Source organism: Chenopodium album, chromosome 10, assembly GCF_948465745.1.
Source record: "Chenopodium album chromosome 10, dcCheAlbu1.1, whole genome shotgun sequence".
Taxonomy (NCBI): Eukaryota; Viridiplantae; Streptophyta; class Magnoliopsida; order Caryophyllales; family Amaranthaceae; genus Chenopodium; species Chenopodium album.
Genome location: NC_137843.1, coordinates 59,604,803 through 59,618,296, shown reverse-complemented (window position 1 = coordinate 59,618,296; position 13,494 = coordinate 59,604,803). Strand labels below are relative to the sequence as shown.

The 13,494-nt window shown below is 33.6% G+C and overlaps 2 protein-coding genes across 2 annotated transcripts; one reads left to right on the top strand and one right to left on the bottom strand.

Moving 5' to 3' along the window:
- Positions 1-212: 212 nt before the first annotated feature.
- LOC145562738 (4-hydroxy-tetrahydrodipicolinate synthase, chloroplastic-like) lies at positions 213-4,431 on the bottom strand. Its single transcript, XM_081623113.1, has 4 exons — positions 4,272-4,431; positions 4,003-4,140; positions 2,912-2,995; positions 213-1,390 (listed from the first exon to the last, which is right to left on the bottom strand). Exons 2-4 carry the CDS (start codon positions 4,089-4,091, stop codon positions 463-465), a joined length of 1,101 nt encoding a protein of 366 aa, XP_081479239.1. The 5' UTR covers positions 4,092-4,140; positions 4,272-4,431; the 3' UTR covers positions 213-462.
- Positions 4,432-8,087: 3,656 nt separating this feature from the next.
- On the top strand, positions 8,088-12,567 carry LOC145562737 (protein SGT1 homolog B-like). The gene is made up of 10 exons (XM_081623112.1): positions 8,088-8,329; positions 8,915-8,984; positions 9,426-9,550; positions 10,068-10,194; positions 10,334-10,430; positions 10,517-10,582; positions 10,819-10,957; positions 11,445-11,524; positions 12,029-12,133; positions 12,249-12,567. Exons 1-10 carry the CDS (start codon positions 8,170-8,172, stop codon positions 12,354-12,356), a joined length of 1,077 nt encoding a protein of 358 aa, XP_081479238.1. The 5' UTR covers positions 8,088-8,169; the 3' UTR covers positions 12,357-12,567.
- The last annotated feature ends 927 nt before the right edge of the window (positions 12,568-13,494 follow it).

Here is a 13,494-nt window from a genome sequence, read left to right as displayed (position 1 = left end):
TTTTGATAGGTTCGTTTAACCTTAAGACACTAATATGAGAATAGATAATGTGGCAAACTAGTAAATTCATACAAGTACTCAAGAGTATTGGACTATTAAAGAATCAGTAAGAGAAGACATACTGGTATCCTTGCAGCAATATCTTATTAGCATAGGAGGAATTCAGCGCTTGTGCTGTTGTACATGCCCACAGACCCAAGGGATGGAATAAGTTGAAGGGAGCAGTGAAGCGCAAAGGCCAAAATCTCGTAAATTAGTCAAATATAAAGAACAAAACTTTGGTATCTACCCCTACCATTCTGACACTCATTACATAAGTTACAGAAAAACCATTAACAGCGTAGTGAAGCAAACTCTGAAACAAGCAGAAAGAAGAAACAGAATGCTGATATTCCTAAAACCCCATTTCCACACACATTTCCTGATTCTACCAACAATGCACTGCTACAAACATCAAAGAGTTTAGTACCGACCCAGCAAGATAAAATCATCATCATCAAGGACCTGGACATCTTTGTCACCAACAAAGTTCTCTCGCCCAATTTCCTTCACTATACGAACAAATTCAATTCTCTTTTCCAGCGGAAGAGGTACATAGGGAAGGCGGAATACTGGCCTTGCTACTCCAAGTTGAGCTAAAGCTGTATTCAAGCCAATAGGGTTCGGCTCCTGAAAAAGCCACTCGATTAAAGGCATAAGCTTGGCATTAAGTGATGAATTCTTCCCTTTGAACATTAGTTGCCCAATTAAGCCAGGAATTAAGTTACTAGTAACAGATACAACTCCAGTAGCCCCATATAACCACCGAGAATCATGGCACTGATCATCATTTCCACTCCAAACCACAATCTTATTATCTGTGTATTGCTTAATTCTTTCATGACCTACACATTCTTTAACACCAGCAAAGTTAGTACTCTGTGCTAGAGAATGCATCACCTGAGGAGGAATATCTTGACTTGTTCTAGATGGTACGTTGTATACAATGGCTGGCCCCATAGAGAGCACACTTTCAAAATGAGCAATCATACCCTCCTTGGAAGTCTTGCCATAGTAAGGATTGATGTGAAGTGCAGCGTGCATTCCAACAGCAAACCCCTGTTCAGTAGCATGTATTGCTTCTCGCGTTGAGTTGCTGCCAGTGTTCCCTATCACTTTGATTCTACTGCCAAAACAGTTGACAGTATGACCAATAAGCATAATGTGCTCGTCCCAGCTCATTAACTGCCCTTCACCGGTTGTACCACCAACAATAACAGCTTCAGCACCCCCATTGATCTGCATGTTCACTAATGCATCATAAGCCTCAAGATCAAATCTTCCATCTGGTAGATATGGGGTTTTAATCGCAGTAATGAGTCTCAAGGCCTTAATGTCATCCACATTTGTCCTGAAATTAAAACCAAACTTAACATTATAATACATCTACACTACAACAGCTATCCAAAAGTTTAATTGTAGTTCACAAGGGTAAAAAAGGAAGGAGTATGAAAATGCTGTAATTATAGTCATTTACTTCTTTAGATACAAAATGAGACAATAACCTCACAGCTTTTAAAAATACACATTGTTTCTCTTTCTTTTTCTTTTTATTAAAAGTAACATGTCCTCATCATTCATCATCACATGCAGCACAGATTTAATAACATTGTCCTCATCATTCATCAGTACATGCAGCAAAGATTAAGTTTATGGTTTATCTTCATGTTTGTATCTCACTAAAATCCAGCCTCACTGAAATGTATATATCTAGCCCAAATCCTATCAAGTTCTGATTCTTTACCACATAACAAGAACATTATTAAGCATATACAAAAGTCAAATTCATTTGCAAAGTAAACTAAGCTGATACTGGGCATCCACTTAAGCGAGTAAATTAAGACAGGAGGAGACTAATGGGCATATAGGGCTAGAACAGTTGGTCATGCCAGAGTTCATTGGGGCAATTGCCTATTGAACTCAATAATACAGAACAGCAATTGGCTTTCCTGGTGTCCTATGATCTGAGGATAGCCAGCTCCTACTTCAGCAAATCGAAAGATCATCTTATTATCTATACGACAACAAGAGCTACATCGCAATAACCCGGAAAACATTTTTCTCAGGAGAAATGAATGACTCAACAGCAAGGATTGCACAGTTCCGTCTAACGAGTGCTAGCCAACTAATTACAAATATCTAGTCATTAATATGGTGGGCCAGAGTAGGATAAAAATTACTTAAAGCCTACTTTCGACTCTTCTTTTCTGTTTCAGCCCATCACTGCTTATCAAGCAGGTACAGAGTTTTTTTTTTTCCTCCTTTGAAAATCAATCCCCCATTATCTCAGCCAAAAACGTTAAACTACTGTACAGCTAATTTGAATAACATCCAGGCCACATTGTCATCAGAAACAAGCTAGCTGGCAGTCTGGCACACTATTTACCATAATCAAACAACTTTAGGTAACGATTAAAATCTCCAATCAAATGAACATCAACAATCTCTCAAATTATATGCCCCTAGATTCTTAAAGTATGTTGCTTGGAAACAAGCTATTAGTACTTTTGAAAAGATAGACAAGACAATACATCTTAATTGATTAAAACAAAAGCCCCATAAATTCTAACTTAGACCTTGCAACGATGCACAAGGACTGTTGTAAGATCATTATGTGTAAAACCAAATTTGCCCAGCATACTTGGGACATGTTCTGGGTGCACCAAAAGCTCCAAAACATTTCATACCTGACTGACTTCTTCAAAACAGAGGGAGGTATGTATTAGAGTTAGGTTGTGCCTTGCTGATAGACTCAATGAATCACATGCTTGAATAGAGATGTACATGTAATCAAAACTCAGAAATTTTTAAAAAAGGCTATCTGGCAAGACTTAGCAAGACATATCCCTTACAACTAAAAATGATATATTACCTGTTCTTAACTTCATAACTACGCATAGGGAGATGGAAATTAGCAACGGCAGCAGCTTGCGGGGACCTCCACCTAAAATACACTCTGCAAGGGAAAAAAGAAAAAAGAAAGGACAAACGGTTGGATGATGAACAAACATTTTATTACAAGCAGGGAAAAAAATCTAGAGAACAGAATCTTGGGCTCATAATCTCATATCATAAAAATACCAAGCATAAAACGGTAAGGTCCCAATCTACACACTATAAAGACCTAAACTTGGCATTCTTATTACCTTGGATTAATAAAGTTCCATGTTTCATGTATTCGACACATTTCAGTCAAGGTAAAAGAAATCTCTATTCCCAAACAAGCTAAAAAGCCCCTCACAATTTCCACAAAAAAAATTATAATTCCTGGAAACACATGGGATGTATAAATTAAAATCTACACTCCCGAAGTTTAGAGCTCGGAGATCACAATGGACCCATTCCTAGCACCAATGAGAAGTCTTGCCTGAGCTATAGGGGGAATCTTCAGGATATTTAGTAACCTCCAATGACAACTGCATTCGAAAAAGGACCATCTAAAATAAGCCACCAAAACAAAATCTCCCATACAAACCCATTATTGAAGGCTATAAATCATGCTCTTGACATGTTTCCATATCACTTGCTAAATGTCCCGTTGTCCGTCATCCTCATCTCCAATGGCCACCAAAAACCATAATCTTACCCAAAAAAAGTTGGGGAAAGTCCCTCATGCTCTCAATCTCCTAAAGGCCTAAGGTCCATATTGATCATTAACACAAAACATGACACCTAACCCAAAAATGGGAAAGGGAACCCCAGTTTCAAGTTCATAAATCAAGGTGCCCAAGCTAATAGCAATCGAACTCCGAAAGAAAGCCTAATGTAGTCTATCACCAGTCACCGGCATCTATCTATGATACGAAATAATTATTTCCAAGGACAACAATAGTTTTATAATTAAACGATAAACAAAAATTACTGACAAGAAAACAAACTCCTAAACCTCAAACAATAAACACTATATTCAACGTATAAATATAAACATTATAGCAAAAAATCGAAATAATTTTAAAAAGGTACCTGTTACAGGCATATGGAGAGGCAGAGCGAGGGCGGCTGAAAGTAATGGAATCTTTCAAGCACAATTTGTGACTCGTTAAAGTAGACATTTCAATACCAAATAGCTCAAATCCAAAAAAATTACACTAAACTCTAACCCTGAAAATAGAAAATCGAGCAAAAATTAATCAATTCGGTACCAGTAAATCAAATTTGAATTACAAGTATCAAAATGGTGGCAATTTGATGAAATTAGGGTTTTGGAATATGAGAGAGATTGAGCTTGTTACCTAGATAAGGTGATGTTCTTCAGCAGTTTCTCGTCGATTTCGGTGCCCTAAATTTCCAAAATGGTGGCGTTTGTAAGGAAAATGTGGTTGGATGCTTCGAAGTTGGAAATGAGAGGGTTTTGTGGAAGGGACACTGAAAGTGCAGTGATGAACCAGCAGAACTCAAGATGTGTGTCTAGGACCCTAAGGGGTCTTCGTGTGTGTATAATGTGTCCAAATGCGGCCTATGAGACGAATTGGCTCGTTAACTATTCGAGCTCAATTTTATGGATTAAGGAGTAAGTTCACTTCAGCTTAATTTCAATTCAGCTTTATAATTTCCTTCTCTCCTAAAATATTCATCTCATTTCAGTTCAGTTCAATTCAATTTAGTTTATTTCAGCTCCAATCAGTTCAGTAAATATGAACAGGTTTCACCCTTCGTTTTTAAATATTTCAATTTCTCTATGTGCGGAGTTTTAGTAGAAATTGGAGAAAATTATAAAATATGGTGTACTTAACCATTTGAGCTCAGTTTTACGGGGTAAATATATCTCATTTTTAGAGCTTTTGGTAGCTTGAATTTGTAGAGTACTGACTTTAGAGTTTGCTTGCATTTAAGAAGACATTTAAAACACGAAAGATTTGGTTGTTTACCTTATTACTAGAAAAATAATCTCAAAATTTATAAATTTTAGAAAAAATAAATTATGTTAAGGTTTTATAAGGGCAACCAAAATTCAAATTACAATTGAACTATGGATATGAACTGTGTTAAATTAAAGTTTGACGTTCAAACAAGAGGGCCACATTGACAAAAAAATGTTGATAGATAGTGATATCTATAATTATTGAATTTTAGGGTAGTTAACATCTATTTTTAAAGTACATTAGTACAAATAAACTATAATCAAAGCTCATACTAGCTCCATGTATAAATAGTAAGAAAGTCAAATTATACTCTATATTAATTATAGAATATGGAGAGTATTAACTTTTGACTCAAATGTTTATTAAATAAAGAAATCGGTTAACAATGTACTCCGTATAAAAGTAATTAAGGATGAAAAGAAGTTTGGATAGCTGACTAGCCATTGTGGAAGGGAGTGAAGGAGGAGGAGATATGTTAAATTTTGGGTAAGGTTCAGCATCATAAACTCATAAAATCTCATCAATCAATCAATCAATACTATATACTAAAAGACACACCAGTAATAACATGTGTCATTTTCTAGTGAGTCCCTTATCTTGTTATTTTATTTATTTTTGAAAAAAAAAGTTATAAAAGGAAAAAATCTTTCTACATTTTTTTTTTTAATAGAAAAAATCTTTCTACATATAAGTAATAATTACATATGAAAGATATTACATTAGAAGATTTGATTTAGCTTTCCAAAAAAATAAAAAATATTGACAACTAATTGGAACCTAACCATCCAAAACTGATCCCCGAATCCAGATTAGCCCAAAAGGGTGAACCGGGTGGAACACCAAAAAAAAAAATTAAAAATAAAATTCTTAACATACAAGTAATTTGTGACATGTGGATGTGGACAATTTTTTTAAGGAATGAAAGACATATTATAAATTATATACGTTTATTAAAAAAAATTATATATTAATTTCTTGATTTTTTAATCATGTAATAGAAGTTACGGGCTTAAATAATAAAATGTGAATATTAAATCAACAAATGATATTTTTATCATTTTTTAATTTTGTCATGTTTTTAAAATCAATTATTGAAAAGTATTGTGCATGGCACGGGAAGAAACCTAATTATATTATTGAAAGACTGTTTGATTATTTACTGGATACACGATAACAACACAACATTTTAATACACGGAAGAATTAAGACTTACGAGTAATAAAATAACTTAAACTCCCTAATAAGATTATATTCAAATGTAAATGTTTTACATAATTCTATCTAGAAATATCATTAAAATAATTGTATAATTATATAATTGTATCACATGATCTATGTGATAAAAGTGTATAACAATGAGTTACTCTCTTATATTCCTAAAAGGATAGGCCAAAGGAACTTCTCTACGGGCTTTGGGATCTTCATGAATAAAAGTGGGAAGGAATAATTGTTATGAGAAAAGAGAGGGCAAGTTATGTGCTATTGGTAGAAGTCTAGAATTTAACTTTTCTTGCAATCAGAATGCTTGTAATGGCAATTCTAAAGCATATTTCGTTTCTTTTTTTATTACAGCTAAAAAGTCACATTAGAGTATCTACCTTTTCATAATTTTTTGTGTTTTCAGATTCTTACTTAAAATAACAAGCATGTAATAAAATCTTAGTTATTTTATGAACACTCTTCCTAGATTCAAAAGGAAAACAGAGAATCAAAATGAAAAGCAAAGTATTGGTCGTGTCTCATGCAACAAAAACAGTTTAAAATACACTATGTTGATCAAGGATTGGAACATTACCTTTCTTAGCTTTGATGTACTAACGGGTTGCATTTAAAGAGAAAAACTAAAATCGGTTAAAAATAAGTTAAGAAAATATTAATATGTCGATAAGTTAAGATAGTTTAAATCAATTTTATTTAAGCCAAAAATGAAAATTTTACCATAGTTGTTTGAAATATGACTATCATAATATTTAAATGATTATATAATTCATAATTGACATATTTTTTTCTTCAAATAATCAATTATATTACTTTATTAATGGTATTAAATAGTATTATCAACAAATTTTTGATCTATCGTTATAAAATAGCCACAATTAGTCTTATAATATCTACAATGTAATATAAATTTTAATCAAATCTAAAATAAAATGAACTGATCATATTATATATCAATTAAAACAATATGACAGTCATTTTTCAAAAGATTGTTGTAAAATCATCTAACAAAAAAACAAATGAATAAAAGACAACATATGATATGATTTTTAATACTAAATTAAAGGTTGCAACTCTCTAGTAAGGATCAAACCACATAAAACTTGGTGGATGCAAATCATGCAATAATTATTATCTATCTTGATTTGTTCAGAATACTCCTATTGTTTTTCCTTTTTTCCTTTTCATATCAAAGTTGAGATTTATTTGGTTCCTAAATTAGTTAGTTTTTTTTTTTTTTTTTTTTTATTTTATTTTTTATATAACTATAATCATTGGTTTTATGGCGGTATTTAGTACTCCGTAGTCTACTCTTTAGGCCAACAATGCCTTTAATATACTATATTATAAAACCCATTAGAAAACTATAATATTACGCTTTCAAGAACACAATTTAACCCACAAATATCTTATCTTAAATTATATAAAAGTTAAAAATATTTTGAATTATAATTTGATATTGTGAAGCTGTATATCGAGACGAATTTAACAAAAACTCCACAACCATTAAAAGAAGTTGATATACATTTTTTTCTTAACCATGTACAATTTGTGCTAAGAGAAGCTATTACGGAGTATTAGATTTGATTAAAGTATACAAGGTACACCAATCTTTTAAATATCATCTTTTTACATAGTTTTAAAGTACAAAGTTAAAGTAATAATTTCGTTTTAAATCATGTCATAAACAGTAAATTGCCCTAATACTTATGGGACGGAAGAAGTATTAAGTACACTCAAATTAGGTCACATAATACTTAATCAAACTTCTTATCTAATCATGAGACATAAGACATAAGACTTTCCTTATTTTTGTACAAAACAAAGCAATTTCCTAAAATTAATTAGTTAATCCCCTCTAAATTTCCTGGCAAAAACTTACAAAAGGCAGGTTTACAATATTATAAATACCCATAATACCCTCTCCTCTTATTTATCAATCCACAATTATAAGTCAAGTCAATCGCCTGTCAAACTCTCTTTCTCTTTCTTTCTCTCTCCTCTCCTCTCAACCTTCCAGAGAGTTCCGAAGGTCGAAGACTATTCAACAATGGCGACGGATCTCGAGACCAAGGCTAAGGAAGCTTTCATCGACGACCACTTCGAATTAGCCGTCGAACTCTACTCTCAAGCCATTGATTTGAACCCTAATAACGCCGAACTTTTTGCCGACCGTGCTCAAGCCAACATCAAACTCGCTAACTTCACTGGTTTGCCTTTTCTCTTTCTTCGATTTCATCTTTTTTATATGCCAGATTTGTTTTCAATTGTTTTGATTGACTAATTTTATTTTAAAAAATAATTAGTTAAGTGATACAGTATAGTGTATACTGTTCATCGTATCGTTGCTGTATTTTTAAAGTTTTGATTTATAAAAAGTTTGATGAATTTTGCTGGTTAATTGTTCAATTCTAGGGTTTTTATTGGATTTTTGAATTTGTGGTCAACTTTTGTTGTAAAGTACTAATTCGTGAATTTTGATATTTATTTCTCGTTACAATGCTTAATTGTTCCTGTTTTCTTGTTAATTGTTGACTTATTTTAGTATGATCAAATTGACCTGTGTTTCTTGCTGATATCTTTCTTCAATTTTCAGAAACGAAAAACGTTGATTGTGTTATGTGATTCTTTTAGTTGACCGGGTTTGCTATTGAATATGATTGAATTCTTACTTACTACTACTATACTATAAAAGTACATATTGATTGCGATTTAATTAAACTTTGAGCCTATTTTTATGTATTGGAAATTAATTAATTTTTATTAATTGACTAATTGGTTATTGTTATGTACAGAGGCTGTTGCTGATGCAAACAAAGCCATCCAATTGGATTCTTCAATGGCTAAGGCTTACCTACGGAAAGGGTTCGTTCACGATGTTCTTTTACTGAATTGCAACAGTTTTACCTTATTATCTCTTGTTTTCTATCTTCATTGTTATAAATGCTTATTAACTTTCCATGAAAACATATTTTGGGTCTTGTGTCATAAAGAGAGATTCAGCATGTACATAAAGAAATTTCACGCGTTAGGGCATAGACATACTTTTTGTAGACCATATTGCGGCATAAAGAGATTAAGGGAGATATAGGATGTACACGATGAGTTTTGATGTATTAGGGGTCGGGCTTTTTCAAAATTGTTTGACTGTTATGGCTCTATTGTGACAATGGTTTCTTGCTAGTACTGACAATTAGTTTCTGTGTATTATTCATTAGATTACTTAATATTATTTTCCTGAAAATTCTGTCTAATTTTTTTATGATATTGTGTTTTGATTCTCATGGTTTGATCTTATCTTTTCAGAACTGCGTGTATGAAGCTTGAGGAATATCAGACTGCCAAGACAGCCTTCCAAGCAGGGGCTGGCTTAGCTCCTGAAGATTCAAGATTTAAAAATTTTATCAAGGAATGTGATGAGTGTATTGCAGGTATAGCTAATATGTTTTGCATTTCTTATCTAGGTTCTGTAACAAAGCATTGCGTTTCTGCTTAATCCAGCCCTACAATATTGACATTCCCGTTTATTCTGTTTCCCAAAAGCACATGTTTTCAATTGTGGGTACGAAGTATTTTGTTTATGTTTAACCCCCCCCCCCAGCCTCCCCCGGTAAATTGTATTTACTATTCTTCAATTTTTTTTAATAATTCTCAATACCTCCCTTTGTGATTGTGCTGTTATTGATCATGAAAGTTGCTCAGCAAAATTGTTGAATTGCTTTTCTTGTTTTTTTTTCCCCCTTTCAAATTTCTATCTTATACATCTTTATTTCACTCATGTTTTCTCCTTGATTACAAGTCTTGATAGTTCGTAAAAGTTTCTATGCATGGTGCTGCTGGCTTAGATATCATATTCTAACTTTGTATAATGAGTAATTTTTTTAGAGCCAATTTACAAACCTCTATGTTATGTCTTGTGACTCTTGGGTGCTTCATGGCTACTTGCAGAAGAGAATGCCAGTTTTTCAAAACCTTCAGTCGAAAATACTACCAATGCACAAGCAGCCAGTGCTCCTGCCGTTGATGGACATTCTAGTCCAACAACTGCATTGCCAGTATCAAAACCAAAATTCAGGTCCTTTTTGGTTCCTTAAGCTTTCTTTTTCAAGATTTATTTATTTATTTATTCATTTTTTATTTTTCTTCCTTCCAATTGACTATTCTTTTGGACGTTAGAGTGTAATTTGGTTGTCCTTATGAACTGCATGTTACAGGCATGAATTCTATCAGAAGCCTGAGGAAGTAGTAGTAACTGTTTTTGCAAAGGGTATACCAGCCAAAGATGTTGCCGTTGACTTTGGTGAACAAATTGTGAGTCTTTCTGTATTCAATTGGAAACATAGTAATTCTTTGGGGGTGTTTATATGAGACTTTTACAATATTTGTTTGCATTTCAGCTGAGTGTTACCATTGATCTTCCTGGTGAAGAACCATATCATCTTCAACCTCGCTTATTTGGAAAGGTAAATCACATACTTTGAAGCTATCTTCTTATTTCTCTTTGTGATTTTGATGCTGCCTTAAATCAGAGAATATGAGGTTCTGGAAAGTTATTGGCCAAGGACGATTTGAATCTTCTAGAATTATGGCTGTGATGAAAGATGGAAACAAATGCTTTTCTTTTGAGCAATTGTATCTTAAGCAATGTGCTTATTGAAATATGCTTACTGGGGTTGTATTGCATGTTTTATCCTGGCAGATAATTCCAGCCAAATGCAGATATGATGTCTTGTCCACAAAAATTGAAATCCGTCTTGCAAAAGCTGAACCAATTCAATGGACGTCTTTGGAATATGTCAAGGATGTTGTTGTTCCCCAAAAGATAAACATTTCAACTCGTAAGTGGATAGTGTTGCTTATCAGATTTTTGGTAGCTATCTAGAATATTGTTGTTTTGTTCCTGTATCATATTTCTGTCAATGGTTGAATTGATTAGTAGTCAAACTTTGCCTGGATCCAGCCTTTTGTGTCAATTGTGCTGTGGATGAACCTCTTCTCAAGTCCATTATAATGTTAGGAGCATTTCTGTAGAATGCTGAAAGTGCTGCTGTCTTACTCCCCCGTGTTTTTCTGGGGTGAGGATTGAAATGGAGATTAAAGTGAGGTTTACTAGAAATTATTCCGGACTGTGATTAAGTTATGCGCTAATATCAAATTTGAATGAATGTTATTTATACTATCTGAAGAGTAGAAAAGAAATGCTCTCTGCTTGCCATAGTACTCTATTTAACTTGCTGATCTAAGAAAATATGTTTTGCGTTTGCTAATAGTTGTTTGTGTACAAGTAACTGAACTCTAATTATGTTAATTTATGAAATATTGCAGCTGCACAGAGGCCATCTTACCCATCCTCAAAACAAAGGGGAGTGGATTGGGACAAGTTGGAAGCTCAGGTGAAGAAAGAGGTACGTTTTCATAGTTCATACTTAATGTTGGATTATCCTAATGATTAATGAACACCTGCTTTTGTACGGCCACCTATGCTCTTTGTGAAGGATTTCTACAGATAAATAGGAAAAAAGAATGAGAAATTGGGACCTTTTTACTCTTTCCTTTTGCATGTGCTCTCTCTCTCTTTTTAATTATTTTGTGAAGGTGTGGATTGAAACATAAACTGGGGAAATAAATAGAGTTCCATTCGAATCCACCTGTATTCATGTTCTCTACTTGTATGAATAGCTACCCGGCTGTGCGTTATCTGGTGTGTTATTTATTTTCTTTGTCTGTTCTGTTGCCTCACAAAAACTAAACCAAATGTACCCTTATTAAGAGAGATATACTTGTGGATGCCAACTAGTTTAGTGGCTCTCTCTACATTCCAAAATATATATATATATATATATATATATATATATATATATATACTTTCTTGAATTGTCACTTAGTAGAAGCTGGGTCTCATCTTGCAGGAGAAGGATGAAAAATTGGATGGTGATGCAGCTTTGAACAAATTTTTCCAGGACATATATCGAGATGCTGATGAGGACACTAGAAGAGCTATGCAGAAATCCTTTGTAAGACTTTGAACTTCTATAAATATTGATTCCGATCTGTTGAGTGACGTGGTTTGCTTCTGCAAATGGATTCTATAGTTTCTGGAAAATTGATTTCTTGTTCTATCATTCACAGGTGGAGTCAAATGGAACAGTGCTGTCAACAAACTGGAAGGATGTGGGCGCAAAGAAGGTTGATGGAACCCCTCCTGATGGCATGGAGATGAAGAAATGGGAATACTAAGTCTTTCTATCTTACATTTAATCTTGTGCAGTTTTTTGGCCTGCTATTGTCTTTTATTTTTCCAGACTACATGTTGGGTGGCTAATCGTACTCATTGAAGTCGAGGTCTCTTGATTTTGTTTTGTTGTCTCAGTTAAAAGCTATCATTGAGCTTCAAAACCTTTAGTCTGTTATTTTGTGAAATAGCCGAGGATAATCTTTATATTTCAAAGATGCTTAGTCTAGAAAATGGTTATCTTTAATTGTCAGCAAATTAAAGTTATATTCTCTCTAAATTCTCAACATAGCGTCAAAAAAACAGAGGGAAGTATTAAGGTTTGCCATTTCCTTTAAACGGTCATTGTTTTAATAAACAACTATTTATTGTGGAAATAATATGTGTGCCCTTCTTTGTTAATTCCCATATTATTGTGGAATGAAGGGCACACATATTAGTTAGGAATGAAGGGCAAACAACACCTAAATTCCGTTTTTGTATATAGGATTCAGATCTGACTCGGGTCCGTCGGGTCTAGAAAATGAAGACCCGGTTCCGGATCCGTCGGGTCTAGAAAATGAAGACCCGGTTCCGGATCCGTCGGGTCCAATACATTTTGCCTAAATTTTGCAATAATTGTAATGTTCGGGTTAAAAAAATTATTTCAAACTTACGTTGTTGGTTATTAAGTTCAACCCCAAATTAACCAACTTATACACTCATATTTTGAATTAATATTATAAACAACAAAAAATACGATGTTACATATGAGCTAGTGAAAAAACAACGATGATGTATATAATATGAACATTCAAAATTCATCTCTTGAAAGGGTTAATCTTTATCAATACTAACATTATCAACATTTTTAATAAACATTTTTAATAGGAAACAAACAATTTTATTTTTTTTAATAGGAAAAATAAAAAAAGAACGGGTCCACGGATCTGAATCCGAGTCTAGGGCCCAGACCAAGATCCAGATCCGTTTTTGTCAGCCGGACCCGGATCCGACCCGGATTCGTCGGGTCCAAAATTTGAAGACCCAAATCCGTGAAAAACGGATCTGGATCCGGGTTAGGTCCAGATCCATTGTCATCCCTACTTATGAGTGTCCTTAGAACTTCAGAACTAACTGGATAAGGCCAGATCAATAATCCTC